Source organism: Microtus pennsylvanicus, chromosome 5, assembly GCF_037038515.1.
Source record: "Microtus pennsylvanicus isolate mMicPen1 chromosome 5, mMicPen1.hap1, whole genome shotgun sequence".
NCBI classification, from domain to species: Eukaryota; Metazoa; Chordata; class Mammalia; order Rodentia; family Cricetidae; genus Microtus; species Microtus pennsylvanicus.
The window spans coordinates 92,686,562-92,702,151 of NC_134583.1; the positions used below are offsets into that span (position 1 = coordinate 92,686,562).

General features: G+C 46.1%; 1 protein-coding gene and 1 pseudogene across 1 annotated transcript; both read right to left on the reverse strand.

Annotated features, from left to right (window-relative positions):
- Window positions 1–7,677: 7,677 nt before the first annotated feature.
- On the reverse strand, window positions 7,678–15,568 carry Tmem138 (transmembrane protein 138). Its single transcript, XM_075973510.1, has 5 exons — window positions 15,433–15,568; window positions 13,211–13,382; window positions 12,811–12,982; window positions 8,660–8,735; window positions 7,678–8,266 (listed from the first exon to the last, which is right to left on the reverse strand). Exons 2-5 carry the CDS (start codon window positions 13,336–13,338, stop codon window positions 8,154–8,156), a joined length of 489 nt encoding a protein of 162 aa, XP_075829625.1. The 5' UTR covers window positions 13,339–13,382; window positions 15,433–15,568; the 3' UTR covers window positions 7,678–8,153.
- Window positions 13,923–14,489, reverse strand: LOC142850225 (large ribosomal subunit protein uL23 pseudogene; annotated as a pseudogene).
- Window positions 15,569–15,590: the final 22 nt, after the last annotated feature.

Below are 15,590 nucleotides of genomic sequence, written 5' to 3' on the forward strand. Positions count from 1 at the left end.
AGCCTGAGCTATACAGTGAGTTCTGAGCTAGGTTAGACTACAGAGACCCTTTCACAAAACACACACAACTCAGGAGCTAAGTATTGGAGTGCGGCTCTCCCACGCCGGGTGGGCGGGGCGGGGGAGGGGGTTACTACCCTCATCTCACCTGGATGCGCTTTTTCAATAGAGGCCTCTAAACTCTCCTTTAGGGCTTCTGGGGGGTTTTCACCACATGAGCATGAATAATTATTGGTAGTTGGTGACTGGCTTAATCTTCAGCACTCCTTCCTCCCCAAGAGGCCTGGGTGAGGCTCAAAGTCCCAACCCTCTAATCATAGGGGCTTCCCAACAGCTAGTCCCACTGAGCGAAGCAATCCAGGGGTTGCCAGATCAGGAACATCCAAAATGATACCACTTTGGTTATTTTAAGGGTTTTAAGAACTGTCCGGCGGGGCGATGGTGGCACATGCCTTTAATCCCAGCACTCAGGAGGCAGAGGCAGGCGGATCTCTATGAGTTCGAGACCAGCCTGGTCTACAGAGCTAGTTCCAGGACAGGCTCCAAAGCCACAGAGAAACCCTGTCTCGAAAAACCAAGAGAGAGAGAGAGAGAGAGAGAGAGAGAGAGAGAGAGAGAGAGAGAGAGAGAGAGAGAGAGAGAGAGAGAACTGTCCGGAATAGATTTTATGGACCCACATCACAAGTATCTATAAAATATGCATAGTCTCAAGGATTTGAAAGAAATGACTGAGGTAGCATTATAGCATTTTTTTCCTTTCTAAAGTGTTCCTGATTGGGACTGGAGAGATGGCTCAGCAGTTAAAAGCACTGGCTGCTCTTCCAGAGGACCTGAGTTTAATTCCCAGCACCCACGTGGCAACTCACAACTGTCTGTAATTCCAGTGCCTGGCAACCTGACACCCTCACACAGACAAATGTGCACATAAAAGAAAACAAATGTTTCTGAACATTATTGTATTGTCTGTTAGAAGGCTATAAATAAAGCCTACGGTATGGTAGCACACGCCCGTCATCACAGTATAGCAGGCTTTTCTGTACTGCTGGCTCCCAAATAATGATATGGAGACTTATTATTAATTATGAAAGCTCAGCCTACAGCTTAGACTTGTTCCACTAGCTCTTATAACTTAAATTAACCCACTTATATTTATCTACATTTTGCTTCTTGACTTTTTACCTCTCTTCCATCTTACGCATCATGTTCCTCCTCCATGTCCTCTGGCATGTTTCTTGTGCCTAGGGAAGTCCTGCCTAACCGCTTCCTGCCTAGCTATTGGTCATTCAGCTCTTTATTACACCAATCACAACTGTCCAAAATTCATTTCTAGTAGATCTGACACCCTTTTCTGGCTTCTGGGAGCATTGTACATCCATTGTGGACAGATATATGTGCAGGCAAAATATTCATGCACATAAAATAAAATCTCAAAAAACAACCAAGCCAAACCCAATAATAATGAAAAGCAGAGATATATTTGTCTTAGCATTCTATTGCTATGAAGTGACACCATGAACAAGGCAACTCTTACAAAACAAATATTTTATACTTTCTTACGGGGGCTTACTCATAGTTTCAGAGGTTTAGTCCATTGTCATGATGGCAAGCATGGCAGCACACTGGCAGAGGTGATGCTGGAGAAGTAGCGGAGGATTCTACATCTGGATCCACAGGCAGCAGAGAAAAGAAACCTCAAAGCCCACCCCCAGTGATACACTTCTTCCGGCAAGGCCACACTTCCTTATCCTTTCAAATAGTGCCATTCCCTAGCACTCAAAAACAGGAGCCTATGGGGCCACTCTTATTCAAGCCACCACAATATTTAATGTGGGCCACACTAAGAAGAGGAATAAAGAGAGGAGCCCAGTGACCCCCAAGTCTGAGTCAAGGTTTTAGTTTAAACAGAGAGCAAGAGGTATACCTAAGTAAAGTGACCTGGTTGAAGTGTGGTCTGTCCCGCAAGGTGGTCTGACCAGTTATTAAAATGTGTGCAATGTCTTCCTGGAAGGCAAGTGCCTTCTCTTGATTCAGCCCTTCTCTTCCCTTTGCATGAGATTCCTGAGGAAATTTTCATTCTTCAGGATTCATTGTTCCAATAGCCCACGGGAGAGGAACTGTCTCTCTTTAGAGCATCTCCTGCCAAGAGAGCTACAAGCTTTTATAAAAAGATTCTAAATCAGGCTATTCGCTTCATCTCTATCTCTTTTTCGTGCACAGGCAAAGGTATGATGAATGCAGATGTAGCTTTGTTAGCATTTAAGACCATTCCTTTCAATTGCAGGATTCAAGGCCAGCACCTTATGCCTTGTGTCTGGATGTTCCAGGTCAGGCTGAGAAACAGTAATTACCAGACCAGGATCCTATTGCACGGTTCAGTATGGCCTAAAACTCACCATATATACTCAGCTGGCCTTGAACTCAACAGTAATCTGTTGTAGAATATTATTTTAAGGTGTGTTACTTTTGTTTATGCTGCATTTGTTTAACTCCGTGAAGCTGTGATTCTTTGTCTGTCTAAAACACCTGATGGTCTAATAAAGAGCTGAAAGGCCAATAGCGAGGCAGGAGAAAGGATAGGTTGTGCTGGCAGGCAGAGAGAATAAACAGAAGGAGAGATCTGCGAGGAGAGGAAGGAGCAAGTAATGAAGGGGCCAGTCACCGTGTTACACAACCAGCAATGGAGAAAGGAAGAAAGAAAGAAAAAAAGAAAGAAAGAAAGGGTATATAGAACTAAAGAAAGGTAAAAGTCCAGAGGCAGAAAAATAGATGGGGTAATTTAAGAAAAGCTGCCTAGAAACAAGCCAAGAAAAGGCTGAGCATTTATAAGAAATAATAAGTCACCGTGTGTGTATTTATTTGGTAGCTGGGTGGCCGGCCCCTCAAAAGAGTAAGGAGTAGGGGGTGAAAAAAACCAACACCCAACAACAGTAATCCTCCTGTCTCAGTTTTTCCCAACCCCCCAGTCCACAAGTGGTTTGGGACCACAAGTGTGCGCACACTATCACGGTCAGCTGACGTGGGAAAGAGTAGAGGAAGAGAAGTGGGTGAATTCTCAGACTTCCCCACCAGAGGGAGCAAGAGTGCGGGTTCTTTTATACAGTTAAGGGGAGTTGCTTGGTCTTATCTCCTGTGCCATTTGTGTGGGATCCTTGTCTACAGAGGTAAGTAGACGTCTCATGATCTTGTTAAGTAAGTAAGTTTTACATCCAGTTATCTTTCTTGAGACTGGACATTTGGGACAAGGCCTTGGGTCATTGGGCATTAAGTTCTCCATGTTTCTATGAAGGCATTACAAGACACGAGGCAGGCTCCAAGTAGTCAGGTAGGGTTTATTGTTGTGGCAATTTCGTTTTTATTTCTGGCATTTGTCCATACATTCTGCCTATTTATTTATTAGATTTTATTTTGTGTGTGTGTGTGTGTGTGTGTGTGTGTGTGTGTGTGTGTGTGTGTAAGGGTGGGGAACTGTGAAGGTTACAGGACAGCTTTTGGGGAGTCAGTTTTCTCTTGCCTTATTTTTTTTTTTAAATTTATGTGTGCGCCTGTGTGAATTTGTGTGCTATGTGCACGCAGTGCCTGCAGGGGCACAAAGCATTGGCTCTCCCTGGGGCGGGAGTTACAGGTGTATGAGCCCCTTGAGGTGAGTGTGGAAAACCACTCCCAGGTCCTCTAGAAGAGTACTTTTTTCTTAAGCACTAGGCCATCTCTCCACCTTGTTTTTAAGGCAGGGTCCCTCCTGTTGTTTCTGCCATTGAACTTTTGATAAAAGGTATTGTGTGACCTTCCTGTCTCTGCTTCCCATCCCCCAAACCAGTTCTGGATTACAGAACTCCTTTAGCTTAAACAGAAATGTCCTGGGGCTGCCTTGATGGCTCAGCAGTCAAGAGCACTGACTGTTCTTCCAGAGGGGTTAAATTCCCTGCACACACATGGCAGTTTAGAACTGTCTGTTACTCCACTCTCCAGGGTGTGGAGTGACACCCACTGAGCCATCTTCCCAGGCCTTTTTTTATTTTGGGCCTGGGTATTACTGATGCCCAAACTGGGCTCAGATCTAAAGCAGAAGGTAACAAACTGTGGCCTTATACCAAATCCAGCCTATGTTTGTTTACTTCTTAAGAACACTTTGGATATTTTTAAGTAGCTTTGACAATTTTTGTAGCCATCTCACAGGAGAGGAAATTTTTGCTTTTTGTTTTTTGAGGCAGGGTTTCTCTGTGTAGGCCTGGCTGTCCAGGAACTAGGTCAGGGGACCAGACTGGACTCAAACCCAGAGATTTGCCTGCCTCTGCCTCTGCCTCTTGAGTGCTGGGAGAGTAATTTTTTTTTCTTTTGGTTTTCCGAGACAGGGTTTCTCTGTGGCTTTGGAGCCTGTCCTGGAACTAGCTCTGTAGACCAGGCTGGTCTCGAACTCATAGAGATCCACCTGCCTCTGCCTCCCAAGTGCTGGGATTAAAGGCGTGAGCCACCACCGCCCGGTCTGGGAGAGTAATTTTAAAGAGGCATTTGTGCTTTCAGACTATGCAAAGCATGAAACCCAAAGAATCAAACTTCCCCCGGAATCTCATGCAGAGGGAAGAAAAAGACTTCTCCAGGGAGGAGACTTCACACAGTTCTGCCAACTTGTCAGACTTCCTTCCCTGCAGGACAACTAGAATAAGATGATGATGGGTCAGTGATGGGCGGGAGACACCTGACCAGGGCTGCTTTGTTATATACTCTTCTTGCTCTCTATTTAAATTTAAAAAACAATGGGTATGTGTGTGTGGGGGTGGGGGAGTTGTGCCTTCAGAGGTCAGAAGTGCTGGATCCCTCTGGGGCTGGGATCACAGGCAGTTGTGAGTTGGAAACAATTCCGGTCCTCTGGATAAACAGCATGCCCTCTAACTGCTGAGCCATCTTGCATCCATTTCTATTTAAACTTGAACTCCATGTCCAATACTCTAAAGATGAACTTGGAGGGTTACTAGACCCCTTTATTGGTCCTCGTTCAATGTGACTACACTGGATAATCTCGGCTTTGCTTTTCCCTGTTACTTATCTTCTAAATTGGTGTACTGAGGACAGGTGGCTGAGCCTAGATTGCTTATCAGAGCTGCCAGGGTCCAGGCTTCTACCTTCAAAATTTCGGTAACATTTTTGTATGGAAAAAGTCAAGAGTAAGCTGGGCGGTGGTGGCGCACGCCTTTAATCCCAGCACTCGGGAGGCAGAGGCAGGCGGATCTCTGGGAGTTCGAGACCAGCCTGTTCCAGGACAGGCTCCAAAGCTACAGAGAAACCCTGTCTCAAAAAAAAAAAGGCAAGAGTATTTTGTGACATATGTAAATAATAAAAAACTAAAAGTTCAGTGTACACACTAGTTTTTCTAGAACACTGCTATTTTTGTTCAGGTCCTGTAGCATCTGTGGCTTCGGTCCTGCGTCTGTGTCACCGTCCAGCTGCCCTCAGCACCAGTTTGCTACCTGACCCTTTCAGTGTGTTAGCCCTTATTAAACATCCCATGCGTCCCTCACAGCTGAGGTGCCGTTCTTCGTCCTTGGCTGCAGTCATGCTCTCTTCTGGTGCTGGGGAGCAAAGCCAGGGCCGTGCACATGCCGTGCTCATGCTCCAGCACATGCCATGTCCATGCTCCAGCACATGCCATGCTCATGCTCCAGCACATGCCATGTCCATGCTCCAGCACATGCCATGTCCATGCTCCAGCACATGCCGTGTCCATGCTCCAGCACATGCTGTGTCCATGCTCCAGCACATGCCATGTCCATGCTCCAGCACATGCCGTGTTCATGCTCCAGCACATGCCATGTCCATGCTCCAGCACATGCTGTGTTCATGCTCCAGCACATGCTGTGTTCATGCTCCAGCACATGCTGTGTTCATGCTCCAGCACATGCTGTGTTCATGCTCCAGCACATGCTGTGTTCATGCTCCAGCACATGCCATGCTCATGCTCCAGCACATGCCATGTCCATGCTCCAGCACATGCTGTGTTCATGCTCCAGCACATGCCATGCTCATGCTCCAGCACATGCTATGTCCATGCTCCAGCACATGCTATGTCCATGCTCCAGCACATGCTGTGTTCATGCTCCAGCACATGCTGTGTTCATGCTCCAGCACATGCTGTGTCCATGCTCCAGCACATGCTATGCTCATGCTCCAGCAATGCTATGTTCATACTCCAGCACATGCTGTGTTCATGCTCCAGCACATGCTATGCTCATGCTCCAGCAATGCTATGTTCATACTCCAGCACATGCTGTGTTCATGCTCCAGCACATGCTGTGTTCATGTTCCAGCACATGCTGTGTTCATGCTCCAGCACATGCTGTGTTCATGCTCCAGCAATGCTATGTTCATGTTCTAGCACTGAGCCACACTCCCAGGCCTTGAAACTTTGTGCTGCTTTCTACTTGGACCTTGTTTTAGGTCACATGACTTGTTTTGACCACTGAGAACTGAAACAGAGGACTGACCTCTGAATACAATGGGACATGTTTTTTCCTGCTCCTAGGCCACTGTCATGTGTACAGACCCAGCAGTCTGCTGCTGTGAGTCATAAGACCCACAGTCTAGTAAACTGTTATTCCTCCTGAGGTCATCCTAGGTTAGTCCAGTAAAACGTCCAAGATTATCACAGCTGACCACAAACAGACCTGAGCAGGCCCAGCTGCAATTACCCTTACCAGTCCAGATCAGCTGAACCCCACCATGTGCCGGCCAACTCAGAGGGGTGCTTACTCCCGAGTTTGGGGATGGTTTGTTACATGTTTCTCTAGCAATAGAAAGTAGCATACAGGGGCTGGCAAGATGGCTCAGCAGTTAAGAGCACTGACTGTTCTTCCAGAGGACCTGAGTTCAATTCCCAGCAACCACATGGTGGCTCACAGCCATCTGTAATGAGATCTGGTGCCCCCTTCTGGTGTGCAGGTGTACATGGAAGGACTGTTGTACACATAATAAATAAATAAATCTTTAAAAAAGAAAGAAAGTAGCATACATCCAGGTGGTGATGGTGCATGCCTTTAAACCCAGCACTAGGGAGACAAAGGCAAAAGTTTTTTTGTGTGCCGGGCGATGGTGGCGCACACCTTTAATCCCAGCACTCGGGAGGCAGAGGCAGGTGGATCTCTGTGAGTTCGAGACCAGCCTGGTCTACAGAGCTAGTTCCAGGACAGGCTCCAAAGCCACAGAGAAACCCTGTCTCGAAAAACCAAAAAAAAAAAAAAAAAAAGGTTTTTTGTGAGTTCAAGGCCAACCTGGTCTATAGAGCTAGTTCCAGGATAGCCAAGGCTACACAGAGAAACCCTGTCTTGAAAGGCCCCACCAATAAATAAATAAATAAAATAGCATATAAATTCTAAAACTTTCCTTTGCCCAACAGGCTCTGGAGCATTTTTTTTTCTTTTGAGGGCAATTTTAGCTTCTATTAGAATCTGAAGGAAGCACAGAAACCTGGAACTCCAGGGCTGGGGGCAGGCATGAGATCACACCTTGACTTTCCAAAGAAGTACCAGAACTCTTTCGTTTTGTTTTGTTTGAGACAGTCTTCTTACTGCAGCCCAGTGTGCATCTCTATCTAGTTTACAATTCGATGTACCCCATGGGTCAAAGAGATGCTGAGACTCTCTGACTCAGTATACCTCTTCACCATGAAGACACCTTGGACAGACAAACTTTACCATTTATGAAAAAAAAGAATTCAATTTATTTCCTTTTAGAACTATAAAAAAGTACCTGGGTATAAAATCTAAAGGACCAAGGTGTAGTCAGTCAGGAGGACACGCCGTCATTGTCTGCAGCCCCGCCACTCAAGTATCAGGAGAGCAGGGGGAGAAGAGCCTGGATGGACAGAGGTAGCAGGCAAAACTGCCCTTTGTTCTATGGTCTCAGGGAAACAACTTTAATTTGGAATAGGGAAGGTCTTCTTTTTGAGATAGAGTCTCCTCCTGCAGGCTATCCTAGAATTCACTAGGTAGGCCCAGGGTAGCCGAACCCACAACAGTTCTCCTGCCTCAGTTTCCAACCATGCCTGGAGAGTCCTCCTTCTTGAAGGCTGAGCATGTCTTAGGACGTCCATGTCCTTCCCTGGAGAGCAGCCCAGGCGGCGTCTACGAGGAAGGAAAGGTATTCATCCACAGGACATGAAGCAGTCACCTTCGGACTTGCATAAACTCCTTTCGCAGCCACAGTGAGTCCTGGTAGAAGCGGGGGTCGCCCAGCCTCACAGCTGTCCGCTTGTAGAAGTAGCAATACAGCACAGCCGCTGGGGACAAAAGCAGAGGGCAGCCTCAGGGGCGTCCCCAGAGGCCCCTGCAGGGGAGGTCCAGGCAGCCCTGGCACCACCCAAGCGCTTTTCCCTGTCTCCCAGGAAGAGTAGGGGCAGCCCTTCCTCTTTTTTTTTTTTTTTTTTTCGAGACAGGGTTTCTCTGTGGCTTTGGAGCCTGTCCTGGAACTAGCTCTTGTAGACCAGGCTGGTCTCGAACTCACAGAGATCCGCCTGCCTCTGCCTCCCGAGTGCTGGGATTAAAGGCGTGCGCCACCACCGCCCGGCTTAGCCCTTCCTCTTGCTTTTGTGTGTCCCAAGCATCCCTGGGAAGCCAGGATGGAGGCTGTGCTCCAGAGACACAGCAGGCCCCGAGGCTGCTCCACTTCTCACCTAGTCTCTGGAACACAAATAGTGTTTGAAGTCCATCTGTCCAAATGAAGCTGTTGGAATTTTTCCATCGCAAGTTCTAAAGGAGACATGAGCAGAAAGGAAAGGTTGAAGGCCATGTGAACCGATTACATCTCCAATCTGCTTAGCTGCAGCAAAGACACTTGGTTGAAAATTGGGCTAACCTTACTTCTTTTTCATAAGCTCAAAGTATATTTCTCAGGGGAGCCTCAAACTCTTCCTTAAAATTTTTTTTTCTGGGGCTGCAAAGATGGTTAAGTGGTTAAGAGCACCGACCTAGGTTCAGTTCCTAGCACTTATATGATGTCTCACAACCTCCTAGAACTCTAGTTATAGGGGATCCAATGCTCTCTTCTGGCCTCTATGGACCCTAGGCCTGCACAAGCTGCACATATGAGGCAAACACTCATAGACATAAAGTAAATAAATAGAATTTTTGGCTGGGCATAGTGGTACCTTTTAATTCCAGCACTTAGGAGGCAGAGGCAGGCAGATTGCTGTAAATCTGAGGGTAGCCTGGCCTACAATAGTGAGTCCAAGCCAATCAAAACTATAGCAGTAGGACCCTGTCTCAAAAAAAATTTTTTTTTAATTAAAAAAAATTGTGTGTGTATGTGTGTGTACAGGCACCAGTGTGCCATAGCATGTATGCAGAGCCAGAAGACAACGTGTAGAAGTTAGTTCTCTTCTTCCATCATGTAGGTCCCAGGGATCAAACTCAGGCTGTTAAGCTTGGCAGCAAGTTCCTTTACCTGTTTAGCCATCTTACCAGCTCTCAGCTGGCCTCTGCCCCGTTTATTTTTTTTTTTGCTCCAAAGGTATCTCCTCTAAGCTTGAACTGAGGAATTTATCTCCTTCCAACTCTATTGCCTTTGTCAAGGAGAAATGATCTCAGGACTTTCCTGCTCACTGTCCCGCCTGCATTTAGGCTCAGGCTTTTTTTTTTTTGTTTTTGTTTTTTGTTTTTTGTTTTGGTTTTTCGAGACAGGGTTTCTCTGTGGTTTTTGGAGCCTGTCCTGGAACTAGCTCTGTAGACCAGGCTGGTCTTGAACTCACAGAGATCCGCCTGCCTCTGCCTCCCGGGTGCTGGGATTAAAGGCGTGCGCCACCATCGCCCGGCTAGGCTCAGGCTTAATCACATCAACAGTCTGAACACAGGCTCCAGCAAGCAGAGCATAGACTCTGATAGAGGAAGCCCCTTGCCCACCGCTCTGCTACTTTCCTGTGAGATCTCAGCTTCTCTGCGGCCCCAGTGGCACCCATTCCTATGAGCTCTGCTGCTTCTCTGCGGTCCCAGGGGTACTCACACCATGGGCCCAATGAGAAGCAAAAAAATGACTGCTTTGTTTTGTTGGTGGTTTTGAGAACCAAGGCCAGGGCCTCCCAAATTCTAGGTAAGGGCTCTACCTCTCGAGCCACAGCCCTAACTCAGAGTCAGGGATTTTAATAAGCTTCAGCAAAATAAGCATATAAGAGATACATGAGCTATCCAAACAATGGAAGAAATTTGTAAAGAGAAGAAACCTGCAAGACCTTCCCAGAACCCATATAAATGTGAAAATGGAAGGAGAGAGGGGCTAGAAAGATAGCTCAATGGTTAAGAGCATTTGCTGCTCTTTCAGAGGACCAGAGTTCAGTTCCTAGCACCCACATTGGGTGTCTCACAACTCCCTGTAACTCCAGCTACAGATCAAAAACCTTCTTCTGGAGCACCTGTGCACACTCAGGCTCACACACACACTGTGGGATAATCCATTTGTACCTTGTTGCTCCCATTGTTAATAAAAATCTGATAGCCAGGCAGGATTTGGGGAGCAGAGAGAATGCTAGAAAGGAGGAGGGATGGAGTCGAGGAGTCCTAGTCAGACAGAAAAAAAGCAGGACATGCAGGAGAGGTAAAAGTCACAAGCCTCGGGGCAGCACAGAGATCAACAGAAATGGGTTAATTTAAGTTATAAGAGCTAGTAGTAATAAGCCTGAGCTACAGGTCAAACATTTATAATTAATAATAAGTCTCTGAATGGTTATTTGGGAAGCAGCTGGTGAAAGAGAACTAATCATGGTTCTGGCGAAAAACTGCCTACACACACACACATGCATTGACATAAACTTTCAAATAATATTCTTAAAAAAGCAATCTGAAACCATGAGAACTGGATCTGTTCTGGAGCCTACAGGAAAACTAAAGAGAAGCATCTTGGGGATTGAATTTGTGGGGACTCAAGAGCATAAAGGGAAGCAACACTCTTGGGTGGCTGCTTCCCAGAAACAACCAATGCCTATAATATTAACCACAGGACGCTAACATCTAATATCCCTCATCAACACCCACCTACCCACAAAACAGACGCGACTTCCTGTTTTCACCCTGGTAGGCCTAGCTGGAGCAAAGGTAAACTGACGGCTACAAATAGAAGAGTCCCTGGATTCCTGAAGCCAGAAAGCTGCCAAAGTGCCTTATGAACTGCCATATGCTATACTCCAGCCCAGACTCCATCTGCCCGCCTTCTACCAGAGTTTCCAAATGATAGAGACTTCTACTTACATATTCTTTTGGCAGGACAGGGTTTGATCAGACCCAGGGCACTGAGCCCTGCTACTGAGTTATCGTCCCTAGCCCTTACTATTTTCTTTCTGGTGTTTTGTTTTTGTTTTTGTTTTTCGTTGTTTTTAAATCAAAATTTGTCTGTGTAGGATTTAATCATATCAACAGCTTGAATATAAAGCATCTATCTCACAAAGATACCATATCAGATCTGGTTTTCATGACTTCTGATTTCTGCATTCCTAATTCTTTCATCTCTTTGTATATCTCATGTTTTTTTTTAATTATTTATTTATTATGTATACAATATTCTGTATGTATGTCTGAAGGCCAGAAGAGGGCGCCAGACCTCTTTACAGATGGTTGTGAGCCACCATGTGGTTGCTGGGAATTGAACTCAGGACCTTTGGAAGAACAGGCAATGCTCTTAACCACTGAGCCATCTTTCCAGCCCATATCTCATGTTTTTTATATTCTTCTTAAAAAAGAGAGAGATTAGCCGGGCGGTGGTGGCGCACGCCTTTAATCCCAGCACTCGGGAGGCAGAGGCAGGCGGATCTCTGTGAGTTCGAGACCAGCCTGGTCTACAGAGCTAGTTCCAGGACAGGCTCCAAAGCCACAGAGAAACCCTGTCTCGAAAAACCAAAAAAAAAAAAAAAAAAAAAAAGAGAGAGAGATTAATTTATTTTTGTGTTTGTTTTTTTTTTTGACATGGGATATAACACTATGTAGTTCTGGATGGCCTGGATTTGTAGACCAGGTTGGTCTCTAGCTTACTTACAGAGATCTGCCTGCCTCTGCCTCCCAATTACTGGGATTAAAGGTGTACACCACCCATGTCTGGCAACTGACTTACTTTTATGTGTATGTGTGAGTGCTTTGTGTGTAAATGTGTACCATGTATTTGCCAGTGCAGGCAGAGACCAGAATTGGATCCCTTAGAATTGAAGTTACAAAGGGTTGTGAACCATCTGATGTGGGTGCTGAGAGCCAAATCCAGATCAAAGTGCTCAGGAGTCATAACTGCTGAGCCTTTTCTTGGGCCAGTTGTGTGCTCATTTTGGCTCCAAGGTTCTGAGTTGGAAGAGTGGCTCAGCCAAGCTTGCTAGTGGACTTCCATGTAGCCCAGACTGACTTGCTATGGCCTTCAGAGAACTAAGATTACAGGTATATACTTATACTACCACATTTTGCTCCCCCCCCCCTTGAGACAGGGTTTTATACTATAGCCCAGGCTGGCCTAGAATTTGACTGTGTAGCTCAGGATGGCCTTGAATTTGTGGTAATCCTCCTGCCTTGGCCGACTGGGTGCTAGGATGACATGTTTTAGCCACCATGCTCAGCTATTCTAGCTCTTTAAAGATGTGAAAGGGCCGTGAGAGATAGCTCAGCGGTTGGGGGCATTTGTTGCCAGGCCTGATGACCTCAGTTTAATCCCCAGAGCCTACATGATGGAAGAAGGGAACTGACTCCCATAAGTTATCCTTTGGGCCCCACACCTCTAGCCATCTACACACGGACACAGCACAATATCTATATATAATTTTTAAAAATTAAATATGTAAGAATTGAGAGCTTTCACTCTTACCATGACCCAGACATGAAGGGAGATGCTGAGAGCGAGGTACACAGAGGTCAGAATGATGGTCCCTTTGAACTTATGGAACAGGAGATTGACCAGGCCAGCCTGGAAGACGAAGGTGTTGAAGAACATGAGGAAAATTATGATGATGTTGAAGAGGATTGCAATATCCTGGATGCTGTAGACACATAAAACAAAGTGTAGCCAAGTGGGGGTTATGTAAGGACTTCAGAGATGGCCCTAAGTTCTAAGGGACGCCGTGAGATCCGTTCTTCTCTGTGACAGTCGCCCCAAACCTCCCGACAACACAGACTTCTGGACACACTAATGACTTTAAAAATGCTCAAGTGTGACAGTCAGAGCTGACACACTGGATTTGGCTCTCCAGCCTGTCTCCCATACTCACATGAAAAGCACCAACTGGATGACAGGAGCCATTCGGAGGAGCTCGGAGAAGGAGTTGACAAACAGGTCATAGGACAGCAGCAGGAACTGCAGCGAGAGCACCAGGCTGTAGTTGCTGGTTTGGAGCATCTTCTGTCTGCGTTGTGGGACGTCCAAGTGCACATTCCACAGTTCTATAGAAAATAACTTCTGGTTCTCTGCTGGGTACTTGGGGAGAGATGTCTAGTTTTTTCAAATCAGAGCTGTTTCCCTGGCTCTAATGCAAGGACTTGTTTGGAGGGGAAAGAATCAAGGAAGGGAGGGAAGGAGGGAAGGAAGTAAAGAAGTAGGGACAGAGGGAGGGAAGATGGGCAAGGAAGGCAATATTAGAAGCCTAGGATTAAACATTTACTGAGCATCAGTATGCAAAACACCAAGAAAACAAAACAATAAAGAAAATGAAAACCCAGATAAAGCCAGGCATAGTGGCACACGCTTGTGATCACAATATTCAGGAGCCAGAAACAAGAAGCTTGAGAGTTTGAGCCAGCATGGGTTACGCTAGCCAAGCCTCTTCTTCAGACAAAACAAGACAAAACCAAACCACGCCCATCCCGACTCTGCCCCACTGCACCTCAACTTGGTATTCTTTCTAGAGACTAATAACATCAGACTTTTCTCCATGCTTGGATCCTTTTAAATATACAGCTCTTTTCTTTTCTCTTCCTTCCCCCTTTCTTTTCTTTCTTTTTTTTTTTTTTATGGTGAAAAAGTCTATATTTAGAATTAGCCGGCTGGGCTCAGTTTAGATGATTCCAATCTTGTTGGCAACATCCAGAGCATCATAATCAGGAGCCAACCGAACATACGCCTTCTTCTCTCCGTCGGGCCTTATGAGGGTGTTGACTTTGGCCACATCGATGTCATAGAGTTTCTTCACAGCCTTTTTGATCTGGTGCTTGTTGGCCTTGACGTCCACAAGGAACACAAGTGTGTTGTTGTCTTCTATCTTCTTCATGGCTGACTCGGTGGTCAGGGGGAATTTGATGATGGCATAGTGGTCAAGCTTGTTCCTCCTGGGCGCGCTCTTCCGGGGGTATTTAGGCTGCCTTCGTAGCCGCAGGGTCTTGGGACGCCGAAAGGTGGGCGATGTGCGGATCTTCTTCTTTTTGTGGCTGTGGACGCCTTTCAGCACTGCCTTCTTGGCTTTCAAGGCCTTCGCTTTAGCTTCGGCTTTGGGAGGGGCAGGAGCTTCCTTCTTCGCTTTCGGCGCCATCTTGACGAAAAAGCTTTCTTTTCTTTTTTTAACCAGATCTTGCTATGTAGCCCCAACTGGTCTAGAATTCTTGATCCTCCTGCCTCAGCTTCCCAAGTGCTTGTTTTCCAGGAGTGCCTGACCACACCTGACAAATGCACAAGTCTAACCAGGAATATTTACAGGTGCTTCAGAGAAGTGGCAGCCTGGTCATGTGGTAGTAGTAATAGTTATAGTAATAAATCCTTATATATTACATGCAACACTGGGAACTGTTTCCATCACAGATATTACTTAAATCTTATAATAATCTCATAAGGAAGTATTTTCCCCAATTCATGAAAGGTAACTTATTTGACCAGGATTACACAGCCAGTAAGTGGCAGAGTAGTGTTCTGATGGAGACACTGTACAGCCAGCCTATTTCATAACTGATAAGAGTGATATCTAAGAAGGTGGAGGGTATGTTCTCTTAAGAGGACACGGTCCTTTCCTAGAAGAGCTTATTAAGATTATGACAGAAACACAGCAGCAGGAGAAAGTGAGCATATATTCACAACCTTACTTACTGCCTGGACTTGAGAAGCAGCCAGATTAGTGCATGCAGCCCCCATTTTGCAGAGATTTTGAGGGGTCCATGCCCTGTTCATCTCCCGCGGTGGAAAAGCCCCATGCAATCGGATATATGAATGTAGCTCCCTGGGTTTGAGTTTTCACACTCATAATCTCTCTCCTAGGTACCTGCGCCAGGATAATCTTGTTGACCAAGAGAATTTTCTTTAATCCTCCCAATAATCAGCATGGTAGGAAAGAATTATCCCCTGGCGACAGGCAGGGACACTGAAATTCAAGTCATTTTCTCCAGATCGCGAGTAGAGCCAAACACACCACTTAGGCTCCATCGAGGATCACTGTGAGCATCCCTGAGAAACACCCCTCCCTTTAGCTACGCAGACGATCACCCTCCAGTTTAACGAGGTTTTCCTTACCCTTCCCAATCCTCTCACAGACCGGAATGCCTCGGCAAGAAGCCCATAGCAAAAGCAACAGCAACAAAAAAAAATCTGACTTCTGGCCACTCTATGCTCGACTCATCATCTACACTCACCTCAAAGAAAAAAAAAAGTCGGTTGTCATGGGAACCCAG